The sequence below is a fragment of the Brachyistius frenatus genome, unplaced genomic scaffold (assembly GCF_029030835.1).
Source record: "Brachyistius frenatus isolate BFR_SWC_R1_liver_20210118 unplaced genomic scaffold, ASM2903083v1 Contig_29, whole genome shotgun sequence".
Taxonomy (NCBI): Eukaryota; Metazoa; Chordata; class Actinopteri; family Embiotocidae; genus Brachyistius; species Brachyistius frenatus.
The window spans coordinates 163,665-186,729 of NW_027210628.1; the positions used below are offsets into that span (position 1 = coordinate 163,665).

The 23,065-nt window shown below is 41.5% G+C and overlaps 1 protein-coding gene and 1 long non-coding RNA gene across 2 annotated transcripts in view; both read right to left on the bottom strand.

The window, feature by feature from the left end:
- Positions 1-13,783, bottom strand: part of LOC138621151 (uncharacterized) — a 38,266-nt gene extending 24,483 nt beyond the window's left edge. Inside the window, exon 1 of the long non-coding RNA XR_011310925.1 lies at positions 13,717-13,783. This is a non-coding gene — a long non-coding RNA (uncharacterized lncRNA). The remainder of the gene's footprint in view (positions 1-13,716) is intronic.
- Positions 13,784-14,395: 612 nt separating this feature from the next.
- On the bottom strand, positions 14,396-21,804 carry LOC138621149 (C2 calcium-dependent domain-containing protein 4C). Its single transcript, XM_069698960.1, has 2 exons — positions 21,696-21,804; positions 14,396-20,807 (listed from the first exon to the last, which is right to left on the bottom strand). Exon 2 carries the CDS (start codon positions 20,757-20,759, stop codon positions 19,515-19,517), a length of 1,245 nt encoding a protein of 414 aa, XP_069555061.1. The 5' UTR covers positions 20,760-20,807; positions 21,696-21,804; the 3' UTR covers positions 14,396-19,514.
- Between the last annotated feature and the right edge of the window lie 1,261 nt (positions 21,805-23,065).

The following is a 23,065-nucleotide window of genomic DNA, read 5'->3' on the forward strand; positions in this document are numbered from 1 at the left end:
TGGCCTATTGTGATGATTAGTACTGTTGATTTAACTTTGAGCTCAAGAGCAAGATATTCAAATAATGTAAATTCACCAAGGTCAACGTCATTGCCCCCAAACTGTGTGGAGAAGATGACTGCGATCCTTCCTCCTCTCTTGTTTTGTCTAACTGACTGATATAATTTATAGTTAGGAGGACAAGCCTCTATCAGTGTTGCTTCACCAGTAGTGTTGTTAAGCCATGTTTCATCTCTGAAAATACAGTGCAAACTTTTATCAATTATGAGATCGTTAACCAGAAAACATTTATTGGCCAAAGATCTGACATTGAAAAGAGCAAATTTCAACTGCAGGGATTCTAAGACTTAAGCTGTCCTTTGCCCTTATCTTGTTTGCTGTACCCCAGCAGAAGCCATTGCTCGACTGTTGTCAAAAACTGTTGTCTCTATTTCATTACTTGTAATATGAGTGGTAATTGTGTGATCTCAGCATATTGCAGTTGCTAGCTTTGTGTGAAGTTAGGATCTGTTAATGGTCCGATCAGTTGTTGATTGGACACCATAACTGTAATCACATCTTACTTCAGCCAGGACATGCACGAAAATGTTAACATCATTCTGCACCGCAACTGTAATCGTGGAAATAAATATTATTTTGCTAAAACGTGTCAGTAACTGCATAGTGGCAACAAATGTTTTTAATAAAAACAGGCCGATTTGCAAGTGCCGATCAATCAACCATCACGACCATTCCCTAGCATAGATACGTTACGTGGAAAATGTATTAGCCCCAGATTTACCTTGTGACCGACAATGGTGCTCACGAGCATTTTTAACTAATGTTAATGGTGCGTTCAGGCAGCTGGGAAGTGGGAAAAATCAGATTTGGTAACCTCGGACTTTCCAGCTGAGAACGTCCACATGACAACAACAAAGACGCAACATGGCAGCCCCCAAGAAATCTGCTTTCTGGATAAAGAAAAGTGACAAACAACCTCATCATCACCCATGTAGACCATCACAGGGCCAAAATTGAGTTAAGAAGGTCATTGTTATTTGTACACAACATTTCTAGATGTCATTTTAAGCAGAAAACGTTTAAAACAGCCAGCAAACTAATGGCAACAAAGTAACAGCTGCGTGGGAGGGCTGTTACCACTCTGTCAACATAGTAATTAGTATTGTTTAACAGCAAAATACCGTGCTGTAATTCGTAGGACCTAAATTAACCATGAAGGGACTTATTTTTAGAGCAAGTACATGTTTACCTTTCACCACCAACCTTGCCATGTGGAGAGACTCAGACCTGCCTCTCGGAGCTCTCAAAAACCTCAGACTTTCCGAGTGGGAAATTCCCAGTTTGACAGACATTCAGAGAATTTCTCTGACTCAGAGGATGGAACCTTCCCACTTCCCAGTTCCTTATGAATGCACCATTATATCTTTATCACGGTACATTCGTCAGAAAGTGTCAATAGTTTGTGTTATGCTTTATGTGTCTATGTCTATGAAGAAGAATTAGAAATTAGTTTTCAAATTTTAAATGTCTTTCCCAGCAAATTTGGTCCTCCCCAATGTTGTCTACGTGGCTACAGCCACAATCTGCAATGCACAGTATGTCACTTCCTTGTTAAAGCTTGTTAACACATTTATAAAGCCTCGGGAACATCATAATTAGGCGTAAAAAAATAGGCTATTTAGGTATTACTTTTAAATACAGTGTTTGCTGGTTTTAAAATGAACTGAATGTGTCAGCTTGGACGAGTGACAGCTTGGAATCAACATGCTGATGAACTGAGGGTGAAAGTGTGTTAAGATAATAAAAAGTTATATTTACACAAAGTTGACATGAACTGAAGTGCATTCAATAGTGGTTGAAAGTGATTGTTAAAATGCTGTAATTCTGTACATGTAGCACAATTCACAAACTACAAAAGCTAATTATCTAAGAACAGACTCTCACTTCTTCACAAGCTAGTTCCCCCAGTGTCTGTTCTCATGAAGTCTGCAAACATCACCATCCTGCACTGCCACCCCCAACCACATAGAACAGCCACAGCACCCACAATGAAGCCACAGTTAACAATGCGTTTTCTAGAAATGTATGTGGACAGAGAAGACGGCTGTGGAATGGGGAAAAGTTTGCGCTCTAGTGCACCCTGAGAATGAAAATCTTTGTACAACTGACAACCATGACACTGCGTTCACACTGTGAAGCTGACAGCAAACTAGATGTGCATTGTGTTCAGAAAGAGACTGATGACATTTTCTCTGGCACATAGTGCGGTCTCCTGCACCTGCAAGTACCACTGACAATAATAAGTGACTGTGCCACGGGAGGGGAGCAGGGTGATTAATTAAATCTTTAAAATGTTAACAGTTACCAGCCACTGACAGATAAATGTTCAAATTCACCAGCCACTGAAAGATTAATTACTCATTTGTGTGTGAAATCTACCAGCTGCTTTTATATTTTACCTGCATTTGGCTGAAGATCAGCACAATGGATGACTGCACAATGTGCTTGTCTATTTTGATAAAGCTTAAGTTCTCTTGTTTTGACTGCTCAAACTGAACGTACATCATCAAACTGAGGTATAAACTAGGGGATAAAACTAAAACTGTCTACCTACAGTCAAGTACAATTTCCATTCAAAGGATTTCTATTGAGACAAATATACAGAATTACAGAATGAAGGAGGTATTTTAGGGACACAAATTAAAGAACTACGTAGTCCCCCTTTGCTCTCTGACAATGTAACATCTGATTATGTTACAATTAGGGATTGGCATTTTAAGAAAATATACTGTTTGATGTTCAGTGGCAAATATTCAGCTATTATTCAAAGACCCCTAACTCCCTTCCTCCCATTCAAAAAAAAAAAAAGAAGTTGTTTTGGAGTTTGAGGCCGTGAACGTCACGGCAAATAACACTGAATCAGAGGTAATGTTCAGGAAAAGCTATGTGGGCAAAAGTTAATTAAGATGATTAAAAGCTGACAGTGACAATGACTAATAATTTACCAGATGACACAACAGATATCTTTGTCAGGGATGACAGATACAGTGCATCTGGAAAGTATTCACAGCGCTTCACTTTTTCCACATTTTGTTGTTACATCATTATTCCAAAATGGATTAAATTTTAAAAAAAAATCCTCAAAATTCTACACAAAATACCCCGTAATGACAAAGTGAAAAAAGTTAGTTTAAAATGTTTGCAAATCTATTAAAAATAAAGAACAAAAATATAACGTGTTCATAAGTATTCATTCACAGAGTTGTCCCGAAGCCATTCCTTTGTTTTCTTGGCTGTGTGCTTCGGGTCGTTGTCCTGTTGGAAGATGAACCTTGTCCCCAGTCTGAGGTCCAGAGCGCTCTGGAGAAGGTTTTCATCAAGGATGTCTCTGTACATTGCTGCATTCATCTTTCCCTCCATCCTGACTAGTCTCCCAGTTCCTGCTGCTGAAAAACATCCCCACAGCATGATGCTGCCACCACCATGCTTCACCGTAGAGATGGTATTGGCCAGGTGATGAGTGGTGCCTGGTTTCCTCCAGACATGACGCTTGGCATTCAGGCCAAAGAGTTCAATCTTTGTTTCATCAGACCAGAGAATTTAGTTTCTCATGGTCTGACAGTCCTTCAGGTGCCTTTTGGTAAACTCCAGGTGGGCTGTCATGTGCCTTTTACTGAGGAGTGGCTTCCATCTGGCCAATCTACCGTACAGGCCTGCTTGGTGGAGTGCTGCAGAGATGGTTGTCCTTCTGGAAGGTTCTGCTCTCTTCACAGAGCCAACGCTGGAGCTCTGTCAGTTTGGCCGGGCGGCCATCTCTAGGAAGAGTCCTGGTGGTTTCAAACTTCTTTCATTTACAGATGATGGAGGCCACTGTCCTCATTGGGACCTTCAATGCTGCAGAGATTTTTCTGTACCCTTTCCCAGATCTGTGCCTCACGGTCATGTTTAAGGCTTTTATGTTTTTTTCAAATTATGGGAATCCAGAGGCAGATTATACTTCATTAGAATTATAAATTACACTGAGCAGTTGATATTCTCTGAAGGTACATACAGTACTATTTGTTCTCAAAGTGATATTACTTTTGGCTGTTTTCAAGTCCATAAATAACTGTATAAATCAATACATATTCATTGATTTAACAGAATTCACTGATTACTGGCCTAGTGATTAAACCTTTTACAGTTTTTACACCATCATGTAGTGAAACTAACGGATTTATGACAAAGGGGAACATGGTAAAATGTTAAAATTAATAGGACATTTGACAGACTTTTTTTTTTAGGTTTTTTTCAATGATGGTGATGAGGATGGTAAGACTGATGACCTCATTATTTTCAACATCCTGCCAACAGAAGGTATGTGGAGGCGAAGAGAGGTCAGAAATAAGTTAGGAAAAATGTAATGTATGAAAATAGTATCTGTTTTAGCCTGTATCCGATGACACTGCTATGACAGCATGTGACCAGTTTCTGTGGAAGTCACTGGTGAGTCAACAATGTATTGAAATTTCCTCAGAAGTAGCACAAGCACTGGCATCATCTGTTTAAACATGAATAAAGCAGATGTGGTTCAGCGAGAAGCGATCAGAGACCAAAAAAACCCCCCAAAAAAACCAAACATCCTGCTGGGGAAGAAGCCCTTCATTTTGTCCTGAGGACCAGGATTTTATTTAACCAACCAGAGTTTGTGTACATGTAAAAATCCCTCTCCATGCCTCTCTTGCTGAGTATCTATCTGACACCTGTTCATTTGAAAGCTAATTCTCTTTGATTTTATGGAAGCAGCGTGTTGATAAAGGGCCGAGATTACGCGCTGAATTACTTGGCCGCCCTGCTCTTTCCCTGCGTCTCTAATTAAGATCCTGGTGCTGCAGCACTAATGTTAATTTCACAGGTGTCTGCTGCCCGCTTGTCACCATGGCAACCTCAAGTTAAGCCGGCTAATCTGTAACACACGCACATAATTTCTTATTCTCCCCCTTTTATCAGGACTGACTAATCTGGACAACAAGGAACGCTCGCCGTCGTGTGGGCAACCTGCTGATGATTTCTGCTGAACAGGAAATTGAGGCTGTCTGGTAAACGTCTGACTTTAAAAAGCTTTCTGAGCGGTAAACAAACCGTAAAGGTTTGTGCATGAAAGAGCACTAAAGCCCCTGAGCTGTTAAACTCCCCTCGATGTTTATTCAGGCCATGAAGAGCAAATCGACATAAATGTGAGCGTTAATGCTCAGTTGAACTATTACTGGGTTTTTTTTTCAGAAATTGATGAAGTTTGTTGTAGATATTTTTAAGTATTGTTTGAAAGTGGGAACGCAGAAAGCTGGATTTGGCTGTCATGGGTTAGTGATGTCAAAGTTGTATGCATGAGTCAAAATTTATGACATTTTGTGACTGAACACCACCATTTTTATCTGACGTTATTATAATGGCTCTCCTTACATCATGTTTTATTATTATTTTATTATTATTATTATTATTACTATTGCGCTGAGATCTGAAGCTGCGACAAGGAGAGATGGAGGCTTAAAGAGAGACGTGCGGTAAAAGGTTGAGGGTGAGAACAAGAGTTCCACAGATGAAAACATCTCGTGCTTTTGTTGATAAGGACATCATGTCAGGATGTTGTCACTCTGTTGGAGGACATGAATAATTTGATGCTTTGTAAGAGAACAAACAGTGCAGCACTTCGCTCAATATCATCCTAATATGACAAGAGACCGGGGAGGAAAATAGCCCTCGCAGGGTGTTGACGACTAGTTAATGTCACTGCTTTCATTTCCTTTCTAACAGTTTATTGTTTTTTCTGTGGAAAGGGGGAAGCCATGGCAGTTTTATTTCCATAATAAAAATTAACGTGGGTGTTGGGCCTTTCCTGTCTTTTATGACAAATAAGGGAAGAGAAATGTGAAAATTGTTTTTCCATCACTGCACCTCTTCCATGCGATGTTTTGGTAAATAAAAGTAGAGTGTGTGTGTGTGTGTGTGTGTGTGTGTGTGTGTGTGTGTGTGTGTGTGTGTGTGTGTGTGTGAGGGGGGGGAGAGAGGTGACAATGAATATTTATTGTTCCATTTTCAAAAGACAAAGCCCACGGCTTAATCTTTTTCAGTCAATATTTTAGCGATGAAGCTGAATTTGAAATCTTATAGTTCGATGAGACAACATCTCAACAGGAGCAGTAAATATCTTTAAAATGAACTGATTATTCAATCCATTCGACAGCAGCAACAATTTGCCAATTAATTGATTAGTCGTTCAACATAAAATTAATTAACAGCTACTCTGATAATTAAAATAATTGTTATATTTGCTGTTGTTTTTTTCAGGAAAATCAATGAAGTTTGTTTCATTTGTTTCAGCCACTCAAATATGAATATTTCAGATATTTTTCCCCATGAGTTGTGGGGACTTGATTTTGACTAGATTTTTCACAATTCGCTCATATTTTTCAGATCAAATGGATTTATCAAGAATATAATTATTGGATTAATCGATTATGAAAGTAATTAATAATCAGTACTTAAAAGCCCTAGCGTATTCATATTTAGAGATATATTATGGCAACAATTAATTAATTATTAGATTTTAGTTGATCGACAGAAAATGAAAACTATTTTGATAATTAAATGTAGTTTTTCGCATTAAAACTGCTCATATTCTCTGATTCAAGTTCCTTAAATATGAATATTCTCAGGTTCCTTTAGTCCTCAGTGATAATAAACTGAATATCTGTTAGTTGTGGGCTGTTGGTCGAGATAAAACAAACATCTTTCACTGCATTGGGAAACAATGGTCAACATTTGTCACCATTTTCTGACAGTTTAAAGACCAAATAGCTGGTCAACTATCAAGACAATAATTAATAATGAACTATTCTTTATTTGCAGCCCTATATGATACCATGCTCAAAACTTTTTCAAGAAACTCATTTCTGCATCAGATGACCTCCACACGCTAATAACTCACATTCCTGTGTGCTTCAACTGACTCCAAATACTTCTATTCTCCGCTACATTAACCACAATCTTCATTTCCCTCTCACCTGTGACAAACATCCCTTGGTTGCTATGGTAACACTGATATGGTGGGTCAGGTTTGACAGCACGGCTGGCTCCAGTTTTCACCCCAACAGAGTTTACAGCTGAAGTGTCTCTTCAGCCACAGCGTTGTTGGTCCGGGGTGCCTCCACCCGGGGTCACCTGGAGCGGACGCCGACGGGGTCACTGGAGGTCAGGCCAACAAATGAGCAGCAGCTGATCATTAACGGTGCTGTGGGGTGATAAACGCTGCAAGAATAGTCCTCGTGGATACCTTTTCGTCTTTATACAGTCGTAACATGTGCCTCTCGGTGTGATCAACCCTGTTACATGTCTGACTGGTGACGAAGGACTAAACTAACCAATTCTTAGCAAAGCAACACACACTTACTGTATACTGCTGCAGTGTCTGTCAGGATATAAATTCCAGTTGAAGCACACATTGAAATGTTTTTAGTTTTTGGAAGAACATCGGCTCTTCAACAGCCTTGTGATTTTTGGCAGGCAACAGTTAAAATTTCAACTTCACAATTCAGCTTTAGCTGATTATCATTGTCATCAGGACACATTTACATTTCTCTTGTTAAAGCCTCCTCACAACCTGACTTCCATGTTAAATACTGTTAGTATTTGCAAGTACAATATGTCGTGTTATGATGTGAGATGTAACAGGACCCAAACGCAGGCACACAGACTCGGGTATCAGTTCAAAACACAGTCTTTATTGAAACACAGGGGTGGTACCTACAGTCCATTTCCTCCCGAGTCGGGAGGGCAACTCAACCGACTCGCACCGGGGAGGCAAAGCTGGCAGGACAGCTGGTAGGACAGCACCGCTGGTAGGACAGCTCAGCGGACAGCACCGCTGGTGGGACAGCTCAGCTGGTAGGACAGCGGGCGGGACAGCTGGCAGGTCTGGTGGATGGACAGCAGGTAGGACAGCTGACAGGCCAGCTGGCAGGACTGGTGGACGGACAGCGGGTAGGACAGCTGACAGGAGTGTTGTCCAGTAGTGCTTACCGAGAGCACTGACCGGGTTGCAAAACGAGAGTAGGGACACAGGAACACAACCACAGGAACAGGGACGGGTGACTGGCAGAGTCTAGCAGTAACTGGCAGAGTCTAGCAGGAACTCGCAGTATGGACCGACACCCGATGACTACAGGGGCGGGCAGATATAGTCTGGTGAGGTGATCAGTGGAATCAGCCACCTGCAGGTGGTGATTGGGGAGAGTGGTGACAGCTGCTGAGACCGGTGAGGGGCGTGGTCATGGGAGGTGACAGGAGGCAGGGAGAGGAGGACAGAACACATGGGGACACAATAACAAACAGACAGGGGAATGACAGAAAACATGAGAGGTGATTGGGGACAAAACAGAGGAGCAGACAGGAGGAGCAGACAGGAACCCTGGCATGTAGTAAAGCATTTAAATGCTTACTGGACTCAAACAAGCCAGAAAAGAGTGTAATATTTGTATGTTAGTATTGTTGCAAAAGGTTTTCAGTATATAGACACTATAGATAGTGAAGAATTTGCAAACATTTCTCTATGCACCCAAAAGACATTTTAAAACTTCACTGCAGGTAAAGCACAAGTGTCTAAAGTTCTTGATGTTTCTGTTCTATTTTTTTTTTTTTTATAGTTTTTAGTTTGCCAAAATATTATTAATTAGAACTGTGCTTCTCCTGTTTTGACCTTTAACATGTCTGAAGAAGGGCTCTGAGAGATGCCTCCTCTAACAAGGAGCAGGGCAGAGCCATTACCCTGAACTCTGCTACCATAGCATCCACAACTGTCACCAACACATCCCATCGGTAAACCCCTGGACAAAGCTCTGCCGCTTGACTGATCTGACGTGTCTAGTTACGGTTGCTAAGCTGTAATTGGACAATCAATATTTAGTAAAAGGCCATTGAGGAAGACAGACTGACCACATACCTGTGAACATACCGCTGATCACAACAAGCCAGGGTCGTGCTTCAGATCCACCAACAAGACATCTTTAATATCGGTATAGTTTAGACTTTGTGGAACAAGGGAAAAACAGCTCGACGTTTTAGAGGAAAGGTGAAATAAATCATACTTTAAGTATTTTAACAGAGCGTACAGTAATGGAGAACAATACAAACATTTGGAGTAGGTGACGTCAACAACGCTGACACTCTGTGGAACCTATAAGTGTAATTATTGTAGCTGTGCAGGAGCTAAAACTGCTAAAACAATGCACGTGTTGACAGTTACCTCCTTTTTACTCTTTAACTGTACAGTATAAACAAATTACGCACTGTTGAGTGCACCCTCATTATGTGAGAAAACCCAACAAAACCTACACCTGAGGTTTCAGAGATCTTTCCAAAGTACTGTTGGTTTCCTGTCCAGGTAGATTAAAACCTGCCCACATCGATAAAATCACTCAGTTTCACCTCAAATAAATTTTCCATTAGGAATTCTGATTTCACTCTTCTTAATCAAACTCACTTTTGGCCACACACTTGTTTGAGTTGCGTGAGCTGCACTGACTAAGTGGGACAAAAAGCTTCCTCGTATGCAGCTGCCTACCTAGCGCCTACCAATAACCTGCGTACGAGGCATTAAGGGAACATCTGTAAATTGTAGTGGCCACCGTAAGTCTGCATTTGAGGCGCTTAGGGGGCATCTGTACATTCTAGCTACAGAAAATAACCTGGGTTACACTTTCCCTTTCTAAAATGCATGAGTCTCCGCATGGACATCACACAATGCTGCACTGCTATTATTTGCCTACTGAGCCAAATAAAATATACACGGGGCTGGTAAGACGAATCAACTCATCAAGTAGACAAGTCGGGGGGAAAAATGCTACAATAAAACACTGACACAGCAAATACAGTAATATGTGAAACTTTAGAAAGGGAACAAGTAGAAACAAGATGTTCTTACAGTGAACATTTTGATCTTTAAAGCAGGAGGAGCACAGGTGTAAGAGATTACATTAATGTCCTGTTTTTCTGAGGCTGTGGAGCGCCACCAATATCAATATTGTTAGTTGCACCAGCAGACGATTGGTCGTCAGGTTTATACAACTGCTCATAGACCTGCTCATATACAAGGGAGTAGCTCTTTTACAACATAACACCACTGCATCAGAGGTCTGCATGCTGTTTTATAGGAGCGTTCTGGTAGCTTTTGTCAGCTTGTACAGCACCACCGAGAGCCTGCTGGATTACAAAAACATCACGTTTGTGACTGGATACAAACATTGCAAACACTGCAAGGACCGCTAATTCAAGATTTCACCAAATCTTTCAGGGTGAATGCGGAAACGAAAAACACAGCGTGCTACAAGGATGGAAATTTAAACAGCAATACTCAAACCCCCACTAGACACACACAAGCGTGTTAAACTTCTCTCCCTCATCTCATTCCTTTACTCGGAGAGCACTCTCCTGTGCGGTTGCCATAGTAATCCCGAAGCCAATAACAGCCCTAAACCTTTCCTCCCTCAAATCAAGGAAGCCGAGGATGAAAATTGCCCCAATCAAATTTGCCCCACAAAAGTATAGGTTTTCATTGCTGCCTCCTCATTACACCCAGAGCCTTCCACCCATTACCAGGCCCCTGAGCCTCCATTGTGTTTCCGCCATCCTCCCTCCCCTACTCAGGAGAAGACAGCATTATAAATCAATTTACAAGCTGAGAGAGACATTTGGCAGAAGATGGAAATGAACAATGGCTGATGAAGGATATTGGAAAACATTTTCTTTCCGGATGTTTGCAGTGGCAGCATCTCATGTGCAGCTGGCAAAGGAAACATAATGGTATTTTTGCGTGTGCATGCGCGTGTTGGTGATGAATTAGGTCGGCGGAAATAAGGAAAGCGTGTGACATTGTCCCTTTTGTGGCGTTCTGAATAATAAAGGCAAAGTTGTTTCAAGGTAACTCAATTCGTGAATGAGATGGTGGAGGACAAAAAAAAAGTGCGTATGCTTGTGATTCTCCATGAGTCAGACTGACACCAGCTCACATGAGTGGATATGTGTATGTGAGTTTGTTGTGTATCTATTGAAGTGACAGATTCTGACATTCTCACCTCATCTGACAACTAAAAATTAAAAAGCTCAGGGTATTCATCAGTGAAACTATGTTCCTGTGACCACAGAGACATGCTGCCAACTTTCCAACCTGCTGTATGTTTGACAAAAAGGGTCTGTTTAAAAGGATTACTCATTCATTTTAGCAATAGCACCAATACAAATACACTAATAGCACTAGGGTTGGCAATGTGTGTCAGGCCAGTTACACGACACCGTGACCCATCAGTCTGTGAATGTGAGTTTCAGCTGACCTACCACTTTAAACATCTGCTGTCACAGACTTTTCCCGCAGTATTAACACAGTGTCACAACTTAAAATGTTATAAAAGTCCCTCTGACTTCATATCAAGCTCTGGGATGCAACCTGAGTCTACAAATCCACTTTTAAGACATTCAGACTTTGGAGTAAAATATCATCCACTGATGAAGATCTTGTCCTGCTCATCCTGACTAGACAAAAAGAAGAGGAGGTTTTGGTACACTATCCAAACCATTTTAGCTTGTGGGATAAACAAAATTTGAATGCCCAGTGGTGCATGAGTTGTGGGACATATTTCACACAACTGTCAAAAAGAGTGGCCTCTTCATACAGGTACTACGGTGACACCATGTTGAGTAACAAAATAAAAGTACGCAATGAATTGTGTTATCCTTTCAGACCTGAGAAAAGGATATGTATCTGTTTTTTCTTGTACTAAGACAACTTTATCTGCTTGTCACAATAAAGCAGGTTAATCTAGCATGAAACCAACACAGAATATGCCGCCACAAACCAAGCCGATAAGGTTTAATGGCAGTACATCATACCCTGTCATTCAACTTCCAGCATTTGTCCCAGCAAATGGACATTTCACTGTTCTGTTCACATCTAGACCACATTGGACCTGGTCCACATTTAATACCACAACACTTAGGTAGGCTTGAACAGTATAATGCAGTGAAATTTAGCTTCTTATGTGATTTCTCAATCAGACTGAGTTTCACAAGTCAGAAATTGGATTTCACCGAATTTGTTTGCCTCCCTGGGATAATTGAATCCCCATTTGTCTTATTTATTTATTTATTTTCTAAAATAATTATTTTGTATCTATCGTATTCCTTTTTTATCTTATACGTATTTATAAACTTTTTCATATTGTGTGGACTTTTGTTTCTCTTTGCTGCTGTGTCGACCGAATTTCCCCACTGTGGGATTAATAAAGTCAAAAAATTAAATCTAAAATCCAATCAAAAAATATAGTGGTTTTAGATCTGATGTGGCCCAGATGTGAAAAGAGCAGTGAAATGTCCCTTTGCTTCCTTTTCACAAATAGAGTATAGTTTTAGAAATCAGAAACTGTGTTTTACAGACTCTTTAACCTCTACAAATATCATGGTTTTAGATCTGAATGAGGTCTATTGTGGGCTATGTGCGACAAAAGCTGTGGAATGTCCCTTTGCTGCATTTTCACTAATCGAGAAAAGGTTCCACAAATTCTAAAGTGTCTTCCAGACAGACTTCCGGCTTAATCTGAAATGTCTAATCCGTTTTTACGGCATTAAGAAGTGCAAAAAACAGAGACTCGGTAGCTCAGACCTGAGAAGCAACTTTCCCCTGAAGTGCCGAATCAGCAGCTGTAACTCGGAAGCTCACTTCAGCGTCGCCATGAAACATTAACCATGTCAAACTAATAGATTATCTGCTTTACCGGATGGTCGATGAGCTTCGCCGCGTCCCAGCATGGAGCAGGTCACGGTGGAAGGAAAGTAAAGTCTTTCCTGACTGAACTTCAACTGTAACCCTTTAATCCACTGAGGAGGAAGGCTGGACATTTTTATCTGTCATCACAACTTCATCGCGTTTCAACAATGCCACTGTCTCCCGTAGCTATTAAGGAATTGTATGAGGCTGTGTTTCCTTGAAACTCGGAAACCTTTCATCGAGCTATACATTTCTAGACAGGCAGTGACTGATGTTGGCCACAAAAAACAAATGTCAATTTTGTTTATTATAGAGTTAAACCTTTTTTATTTTGCCGTTCCAGTTGTTATTCTGTCACATCACTGTGAAAGATTTCTCATTAAAAGATTAGGAAGACCTGCGTTCAAGTGTCCTTTTATAGGCCTACTCCAATCAATGTTAACATATTATTATTCTACTCCATTATATTGTTTTCATCATTTTAACTGTGGTTTTAGTAAGACTTATTATTCTTAATGCTTTTTCTGCCCTTTTTTCTTGCTCATATTCAGCTCCTCTGCTGCAGGTTGAATTATTTAAGCAACTATTGGATAACCTGCTGTGAAATTAAGAAATGCATGGTCCTCAGAGGATGAATCCTTCTCATGTTGGTGATTGGTGACCTTGCTGACCTTTTTTTTCAACGTGAGCTTGCTGTTATCCACAATGTTAATAGTGAATATAATGAACTTAAAGACAGATCAACTTTTCATAGAGCTGTAGGAAACTGCAGATCCGAGTGATAACCTACTTTAGGTTCGACACAACAAGCGACCACTTGGACGTCTGAGGTCCTATTGATATAAAAGTATTGCTTATTGCAGCTTTCAAATGGCTTTTAAAGAAAGAAATAAGTTTGCAGAGGAATAGAAATGTGACACTACCAGAACTCATTTGTGATGTGTGCAGCAGATCTTCTCGTCTCCAGCCGCCTCCCACGCACTTTCTCTCCAAACAGGCGGCTCCATGACTGACTCCTCCCTGGGGTGAATGGAGAGTGCACAGTGTTTTTACCCTGCCAATTACAGACAGCATGGCACAGTTGAGATGCTTAATGTCTGTCCTTGTGTATGCTGTTCATGCATTGGAGAAGAGGGACGGTTTGAGATGGAGAGGAGGCCGGAAATCACTGCTGGATGTTGTTTTTTTTAGAAGGAGAACGTTATTAATGAGCCTTGGGCTTAGTCTGAGGAGCAGGAGTGTCACATTACTGGGGTGAATGAAGTAATTAGAAAGGATCGAGTAGCTAGAGATGACAGGTGCTGGAGATGTCCTCCTCACTTAAAATGTTGAGAATTAAGTCAAAGTCAGAGCCTGGAGGGCCATGCGAATGTTTTCATCCTCTCTTATTCATGTTTTGCAGATTAATTGTTTGTAGTCTAGAAGAACACAGAAATGCACCTGATCTCTAAACAACTATTGAGGTTGGGCTGGGATAAAAGTTTTTACACACACAAGAGGCAGAGTCTATATAATGGGGTGTAATTAGATATCTTCAGATCAACATAAATTAGTGCTGGAATAAATTGTAAATCAATAACAACACGACCAGAGATTCCGTTGAAATGTACCTTTAATTTAAGTATTTCACACCCATAAACACGGTAAATAGAGAGCAGCTGTTGGTGGTTGAAGCTCCACAGTAGGAAGGTATCTATGTACAGCCCAGAAAACACAACGAGAACAGCAAACGCACAAGGAAACCAGCTTCCACTGTTTATCTAGAGAACTTAAGAGTGTCAAGTAACGGACCGGCACTTTTCAGCTTCATTTTTCAGAGCGAACCTGTCGAGACAGGAAGACTTGAGAAACACCAGCATATATACAATATATTTAAAAACAAATCTTAACAAATTAAATGTGAATAAAGTCAATGTAAAATACAATATCCAACTACTACCTCTCACTGTCTCTCTCTCTCTCTCTCTCACTCACTCACTCACTCACTCACTCACTCACTCACTCACACACACACACACACACACACACACACACACACACACACACACACACACACACACACACACACACACAGTAGTATTAATGCTTTCCTCTGTTCCCATTTTTTATGTTATCAGTCAAGCCTCTCTGCCCTGTATTTAATTAAACAGCTATTGAGTGCAGAAATATACAGACTGATTTCCTCCTCAGCAGCAGGCTGGATAACAGGAAAGTTAATTGCAGTAAGTTAATTCAGGCAATTCCTCTGTAGATCAAATAAAGGTTCGTATTCAAAATGTCCAACCCTGTTTTTAGCCGCACAAGCGCAGCGACTCTTTCAACACTCTGGTCAGGAGTGAAATATGCTGACAGCTACTGACTAAAAACTGTCATAATATCTGGCAGGTGACTGCCGATCACTTATTTTACTACACATCACAAACGGGTAAAAACGTTCTCTTATCCAATACTTAATTTATGACATCAGATCATACTTAAAGAAATAGTTTCACTCTACTGGTCACACATAATTCCACTGATGTCAAACCATTCTGTTGAAATAAAATCCTGTCGGCCAGGAGTCACACCGAACCTCGGTACAAAACACATCCGCTCAGATTTAGTCTTGAAGTACCTGCTGTACAGAAGATCAACCCTTTTTGTTATTTTTAAGTAACAACATGACATTACCCCGGCAACATCTTTTATTTCCTTTGTGGCTTTACCGGGTTGTCTTGTCTTTTCTGAAAGAAGGGGGAAAAAATTAGCAAACCAATTAAATAAATCCCTTTGTTATGGTAGAAAAAAAAATGATGCGACTTTTTAACTAATGAAAACATTCGGCAATAAGAAGCTAGATGTGGGTTTCTTCAATATTTTTTTGCTTATTCTGGTAAGAAAAAGGAAGTCAAAGAAATTGTAAAAATGGTGTTAATTAGTTAAGACTAAAAACATTAGCTGTTATTTTCCTTTGAGGATTTCTTTTAGCTACATTTTTGCCGATAGGTTTCTGCTCAGACACGAGGCACTTTTCACCATGCAGAAGATGACCTCGTGACGAGGCCACAGTTTGACTAAGGATAGCATAGTCAGATGACTCCACCGTTTTTTCCACTTGCAACTGAATCCTATTAAATGACGAGCCACGTGAAAACAGTCTAAACAATTAGTAATAAAGCTAGGATGCAGAACACATCTCCCATCTGTTAGTTGCATTAAAATAAACGTGCGTCTGCAGCAAATCCTCATCTAGAATCAGAGAACAAGGAAACCGACAACTGCACAATAAGAATCCACTGAAATTTGGTACTGACGCTACTGAAGTATTGTAGTCATGCTATAGAAGGAGCCTCAGAAAGGGTTTGGTAACACCAGGGTTGAGGACCGTCGAGGAAGTTTGAGTAAGAAATACATTACGAGCAGGCACTGAATGCAGCAGGGATTACAACAGATCACCGACATTAACACCATAGCAGAGCCACTGGATATAAAGTACATAGAGCACATCAATAGCGGTGCTACAAGTGAGCTACAAACACCAGGTGAGAGTAATCCTCGTGGAATTAAACCGCAGTGTCGGGGCGGCGTGTAAGAAACCTCAGTAATTTGCATCACTGATGTCTCTGACTTCTTTTCTCTCCCTGAAGTCGCTCTCCTCCGCCGAGCACTCGGGGCTGCAATCACATGCAATTTCTTGTAATTCCTCAGAAGGACAGCAGATTACAGCGAAAGAGGAGAGGCCTGCTGTTTAAAGCGCATAACATCGTTTCCCTCGCCACCTTGTTTTTTTTTTTTTTTTGATATCCCTCTCTTCGCCTCCCCCCGGGCTTCTCGTCACCACTTCTCTCTGGCTGGTGCATAATTAGCATTTCACTGACAAAATGTAGAACCTACTACAGATGTAAGTATATACAGTACAAATCCAACATACGTCTCAAGTCATTTCAAACCGTTTTACAAAATACCACGTCGTACATAGAAAACCAACAACTCTGAACGAAATCATGCTGATCAAAACACACACACACACTCTTTATCTCACGCTCACACACATCGTAAGGCTTTAGGGCTTCATAAAACTTTGAGCACATCATGCAGACACCAGAGCCATGTTCATGCCATGCAGCTGGTACTCAGTGTGACACCAGTGCTCTAATCTCTTCATAAGACACTTAGTACATTAACATGCACACAACAGTTTGTCTACTGCCAGTATTGTGACTAAGGCAACAGCCATGTTGCATAAATTGACTGTTAAGTTCTGTTTACATGGACTGATATCAGAAATGTTACTTTTAATAACCTCGGTTCTTGTCCCACTGCAGTTAAATAAGCAGTTAGGGCACTTAACTGAGTGTAGAGCTCATTTCTGTTAAAATTACAGTTAAATGATATCCTTAAAAAAATTTAAAAAAAAACATTGAAGAGAGGGATTTGACATGTTTGGCTGAAGCATCGGAGCGATTGGACTTTTCTGTTGAGATCTGGTGGAAACAAGTGATCCCGAGGGACGTGAGTGAAGCAGAGCGTGCATTAATCTTAATCGATCGTTTGAGTGGCTGTGTTGTTGTTGAGAATCTGTGGAGAATAAAGGTATCACCAGCCGATCTGAGTGCAGACATTAGGACGTTGGTGTGCCTATTTGGCGAGAGCCTGTTGCTTAGTTGCACAAGATTTAATCAAGGTGCCCACACTGGATGAGGCATGACGACAAGCTGCAGTCGCACACGGCACCTTCACGAGGCTGAAGAGATTTTCATCAGCCAAATAAATATGTATATCAAGCATATGAAGGACGGAGCATTTTCCTCCTTGTTGCTTCACATTCATTAACTCGGCACTGGGATCCGTGCTGTTAAAGACGTAACTGGAGGCAAGTGAGGATATTAAAATCCGAAATGTACCCGACACTGCATGAAGTCAAATTTTATGAAGTAATTTCTGTCTATAATTGAGTTCTATAAACCTTTTTAAATGGAGAAATCTGCACGTGCAAAAATAATATTTTAACTTGTTACCGGAGATACAGATGTTTTACGGTTGTCCTAAAAATGAGCGTCTAATTGTTGCACCACAATACAGATGAAAACTTGTTTCACTACTTTACCCGAAAAGTACGTTGATTTGTCCTGGGAACAGGCTCGAATATTCTGACCGAACAAGCAGATTTTTAACAAGAAAATCAGATTTTTAACAAATGAATTAAATTTAAAGGTACCCTGTGGATGCTTGGACCTCGTGTCGTTGTTGTTTTTACGAGTCGGTCCATGTTTTGTTTATATTGTTCGAGCTTATTCAACATTTCGCATGTGGTTTCACTCGACAGTTAGTGGCGGTTACGCACCAACAAACTTAATAATATGTCAAAAAGGCATTGATTAAGTAGCTTGGTCATACAGGATCCAAATTCTGGTCACGCTCCATTGGATTGTTTCCAGTCGTTGCAGCCTAATGAGTGTCTACGTTGGGTTAATTTTGAAACTATTGGAGGAGCCTTTAACCAATCAGCATTGACCAACATGTGACGTATGTTGTGCTCACCAAGCTGTAAACTCTACTACTCCAAAGTGAGCAGCATGCAACGCCGCATCGGTAAACGACCATCGCTTCAATTCCTCGATATTTGCTCGGTTTGCTACAACTGTTCGTAATGCTTCATCTAGTTCTACCATCGTGGTCGGGCCAACAATTCAAAACAAGCACTTGACTTCATCGTCATCGCACTTAGCCAAACCTGCTGGTCGCTGATTGGTCTGCCCTGCAAAGTGGCTGAGCAAACCTTCATGCAAACAGGGTTTCCAGACTAAAAATCACTGCGAAGACTGAAGCTTTGACCAACAGGTGAGCGAAAGCAGGTTAATTTACGATGAATAGTTCTAAACCTCAAAGATAACACAGGGGGAATTTGGTGAGTAATACTCAACAAAAAGTAGTTGCTTTACAAGAAAACTCCACAGGGCAACTTTAAGCACAAAATTACAGACAGAAAACTTTGCTTCAGGACATAATCTGTATGTTCTGTTGTCTATCATCCTCAATCAGATCGATCATAGACTTTAGTCTTATTTAATCAATCATATTATAATTGTATTTTTGATGTGCATGTAAATGTGGCTGCTCTGCCCTCCCCTGCAGGAGCTGGGCCATGGCAACTGGGATCAAAGGGTCTTTTGCACATCAGGATGTAGTGCCACTTCAAAGCTCACACTGATTCACAAAAGCTTCTCTGTGCACAACACACGGTGCGGCTGATGCAGAATCACATCCTGCGCTGCTGTGGATTTCTGTCGCATTACAATAATAAAACCACGCTGTGCACGTGAGAACGCGGGGACAGACTGAAGCACAGATGTCGTCCGAACTTTGGACGACATCTGCTGGGAGGAAACCTTTCATCTGTCAGAGTCATCTGTTGCTTGCGAGCCCAGCTTGGTTTAATGAGCATTCGTTATTGGGGGAAGGAGCCAGGCAAACCTTTACCACCATAAATCCTTCATCTGTCCACGTTGATCGGGAGATTGATTGGAGCTCGGTGTATCTTCAGATGCCAAATTAAAGCCTCTCCTCCTTCGAGGAATCGGTTTTGCCTCTTCACTCTCCTCTCTTTTAATCTTTATATTCACTGTTTTTGGTGCTTGGCATAAATAGAGCAGATTGTACAGAAAACCGTGCAAACATCTAATTTAAGTTTTGTTCAGTATCCTTGTTTTTTTGCCTCCTTTGACCTGCAGGTTCTGCGGCTCTAAACCCCAGCGAGCAGCTTTGTCAGAGGCAGCTCTCGTTCTCCAAGCAGGCTGTCCCTCTTCAGGCTGGTGCCTTTGTTAACCACTTTAAACTTCACCAAGAGCTTATTCACCTGGATCGAGCTTATGGAGTCGAAGAAGAAGTCCTCGTTGAAGACGGGATTGCGGCTGTTCTTGATGATGTTGCTCCTTTGCTTCTGCAGCTTTCCAGGGTTCAGGTAGACGGACACGCAGCAGTTGATACTCTTGATGTCGAAGTGCTTGTCGTAAAGGCTTTCCGCCGCTAAGACGCGGATGAGCAGGCGGGAGGTGCTGGAGTCGTAGTTGGCGCTGATCCTCACCGAGCCACCTTTGTGCAGGTTGATGGTGTGCTGTCGATGGAGCCCGTGGTCGGACGCCCCGGCTCCGCCGTGAAGGGAGGGGACGTGGAGTCGTCGCTGGATGTTGGGGCTGGGCTCGGCCGAGCTGCACTCGTCGGTGGAGAGGGAGCTGTGGCGAGCGAACGATCGCTTGGCTTTCACGACCTTGGCCTGTGTCTCGTGTGTGAAGATCTTGAGCAGGGATGCAGAGCGGGAAAGCAGAGGAGAACTGAAGGGGGAGGACTCGGCAGAGGAGCAGGTGTCACTTTCTCCACCGCTGAAGTATCTGTAAGGATTCATGTCAGCTGGGTTCAGATGGTTTCCTGTTTCGCCACTTTTGCACGGAGTCTTCCTTTGCGCGTTTGGGGAAGTGATGGGACTGGTGAGCTCGCAGTGGAACAGCGACTCTTTACGGCGAGTGTGGGGGCTTTCCTTCAAGGTCGCGAAACCATAAGATGTCTGAGTCTTGGGAACGTAGGGCAGGGACATTGCAGTCTGCGACTGGGGGTCTGCGTTGGTGTCTCCGGCCACGACATCATCAGCGCTCTCTATCTGAATGATGTGGCGGTTTGCTGCTCTCAACAAGTTCTTTGTGTCCCCTGCAATCTTGGCTACCAGACGTGGGCTTCTCGGGCTGCTAATCTTCTTCCCACTGCCGATTGTTTGCTCGGACGTACACGGCTGCAGCCCCTCTTTGGGCTTTACATGAGGAATCTCGGGTTCTGCCGGGCAGCTGACCAGCTTTGGAGGAATGAAAAAGTCGGGGATCTTGTCTGGAGTGAGGACGTTGCTGTATGTCGGGGTGACACCTTTCTTGTCTCCGTTCTCCCCCTGTCGCAGCACACTGGTCTCCACCGACCCGCGGATCTTATCCAGAACCCACATGGCCCCACCAGACAGTGGGGTGTGTGGAGAAGGTGCAGTCCGGTGTGTCTGCAATTAATAACACAGGTGGTAAGGGAAGGGAGGAGGGTAAATGATCAGAGGAGTCACTCCGCAGGGAAAAGGAGGATAAAAATATCACCCGAGTGCTGAAACGCAGTCTGTGATTAAACCGTAATTTACAGGATTAAGGCTGAGTAAACAGGAAATATTACAGTTTATCTTTGCTTAATTTGTAGATTTATTGTCTGCAGATGCAAAAAGGCAAAGTTTCACTAAACAGATGCACTTCAGCTTGAAAAAGGCTTTCTTTGATTCATGTAACATTGATTCATTAGTCAACAATGAGAAATCTTTGAACTGGCAAAAGATAATAAATCAAATAGTGTTAAACTACATGAAGTTTACATCGAATAAAATAGAGCTATTTAGTGTTTTAAGACATCAGAGGAGCTTCATTGACTCGTGTAAACACGGAGCCAACCTGAGAATAGAACAACAAAGACTTTTATACTTTCTTTCCACTCTTCACCTTTAAAGGAGCTAAATTTAAAATCGCATTGTTGATTTTACTATTTGTGTCTTCTATTGATTTAACTGAAAACTGCGTATTTGCAAATTAAGCAAATCGGATTTCATTTAAGGTTTTAGTTTTAATAACGCGATTGTAAATATTGTACAAAAAAATAATTGTCGCAGTGGATTTTTGACACAAATGTGGAAAAGATTATTTAACAACTGATTATGTTTCTGCTTCTTAAGAGGAACTCAATTTTAAGAGAAAAAGTTACAAACGAAAATTCAGTTCAACAGGTGCAAAAATCTTTCCTCCCTTTGCGCACCACTCCGTTTCCAAAATGTTAGGTCGCCTTAAAACCTTGGAAAACAAACGGCTCCTATCTATGCTGTACAAAACAAAATCATGAATAATATACTTACAGCACTACAGAAATGGACTCTCCCTCTTTAGACACTCCTTTGCATTTGCTCCGTCAGTAAATAGGTGTTCTCCCTGGGTAAGGCTGTGCGCTCCGCGGCGCTACTCTGCGCCCTCAGACGGTCTCAGCTCCGGAGAGTCTGTCGTGCGTTTTATAGGCGACATAGAGCTGCAGCTGGCCAATAAGATCAAACTGTGCGTTTCCCAGTAGAACCAGCTGGAGACACACTGGTTGCATCTGAAAGGCAGAGGACTCTTACAGGTTGTTTACCCAGCAGTCACCGTTGCATGAAAACCATGATCTGTTATGTGAATACTTGAGCTGTTATCAGTAAAAGCACAGTTTTTCCATATGGGTTTCGATCATTACAGGCATTACAGTCAGTTGTACCTGGTCTATCTCTCCTCACGACAAAAAAGGTTTTTTTTAGTTTTCACTCAATTGCATCACAAACCAAGCTCATGAAAATCTTTCAAATCTGAGAGATACGTGACACTTTGTCAGCTCAAGCCCCATTCAAAGGGCCAGGTTTTGTTTTTTGCACGTAGCACTGAGCTTTTGAGTGACAGTAAATAATTGTATTTAAGACTGATCCTATATTTGACCAGAAAAAGCTAATGCCGCTGAGCAGACATTACAATATGGAGCACATGCAACTGTCCAGTTCACTTTAAAAGCAGCATTTTTTTTTTTTTTTCCTGTCTGTCTGCATCAAGTTTAAACTGACCATTTGGTTTCCCTGGAAACTTTGCTCTGGCAATAAATATACATTTGTCTAAAAGAGGATGGGCCCCACTGATTTCATTATGTGCAGGATAAAAGGCACTTTATGTTTTCAGATTGCCTGGTTTTGAGTCAAGTGCCTGCCGAGGAATGAGATAAGCATGCTTTAATAGAGATCAGTATGTATAACTCTGCATCGATTTCACAGGGAGGAACATAGAAATGTGCAGATTTCAGCTGCTGAGAGAATCAGTGTCTGTTGACAGTGACAGCAGCTTTACAAACAAGTCATCAATTGTGAATAGACCTGGAATAGGTGTCAACTCTGCCTGTCTCTGCCTCACTGATGGAAAATGAGCTTTATTGTTTTGGATCGTGTTGTCACAGCTAATTGTGAGCTCGCGCAGCAAATCAGGTAGAGCTTTATAGTGAATGAGCTGCTGGATGTAACTTCTATTTAAATGTCAGCCCCTGTTAAAGCCCATCTAATCTTGTTAGTGTCAAGTTTTAAGTATTTCTCAATAAAAAGGCAGAAGAAACTGGAATAACTGCCTCGTATGTCTGTCAAACAACTAAAGTGCAGTTTACATCTATCCAGACTCAAATGTAGTAAAGACTTTGTTCGAATTTATGTTATTCTGTTGTATG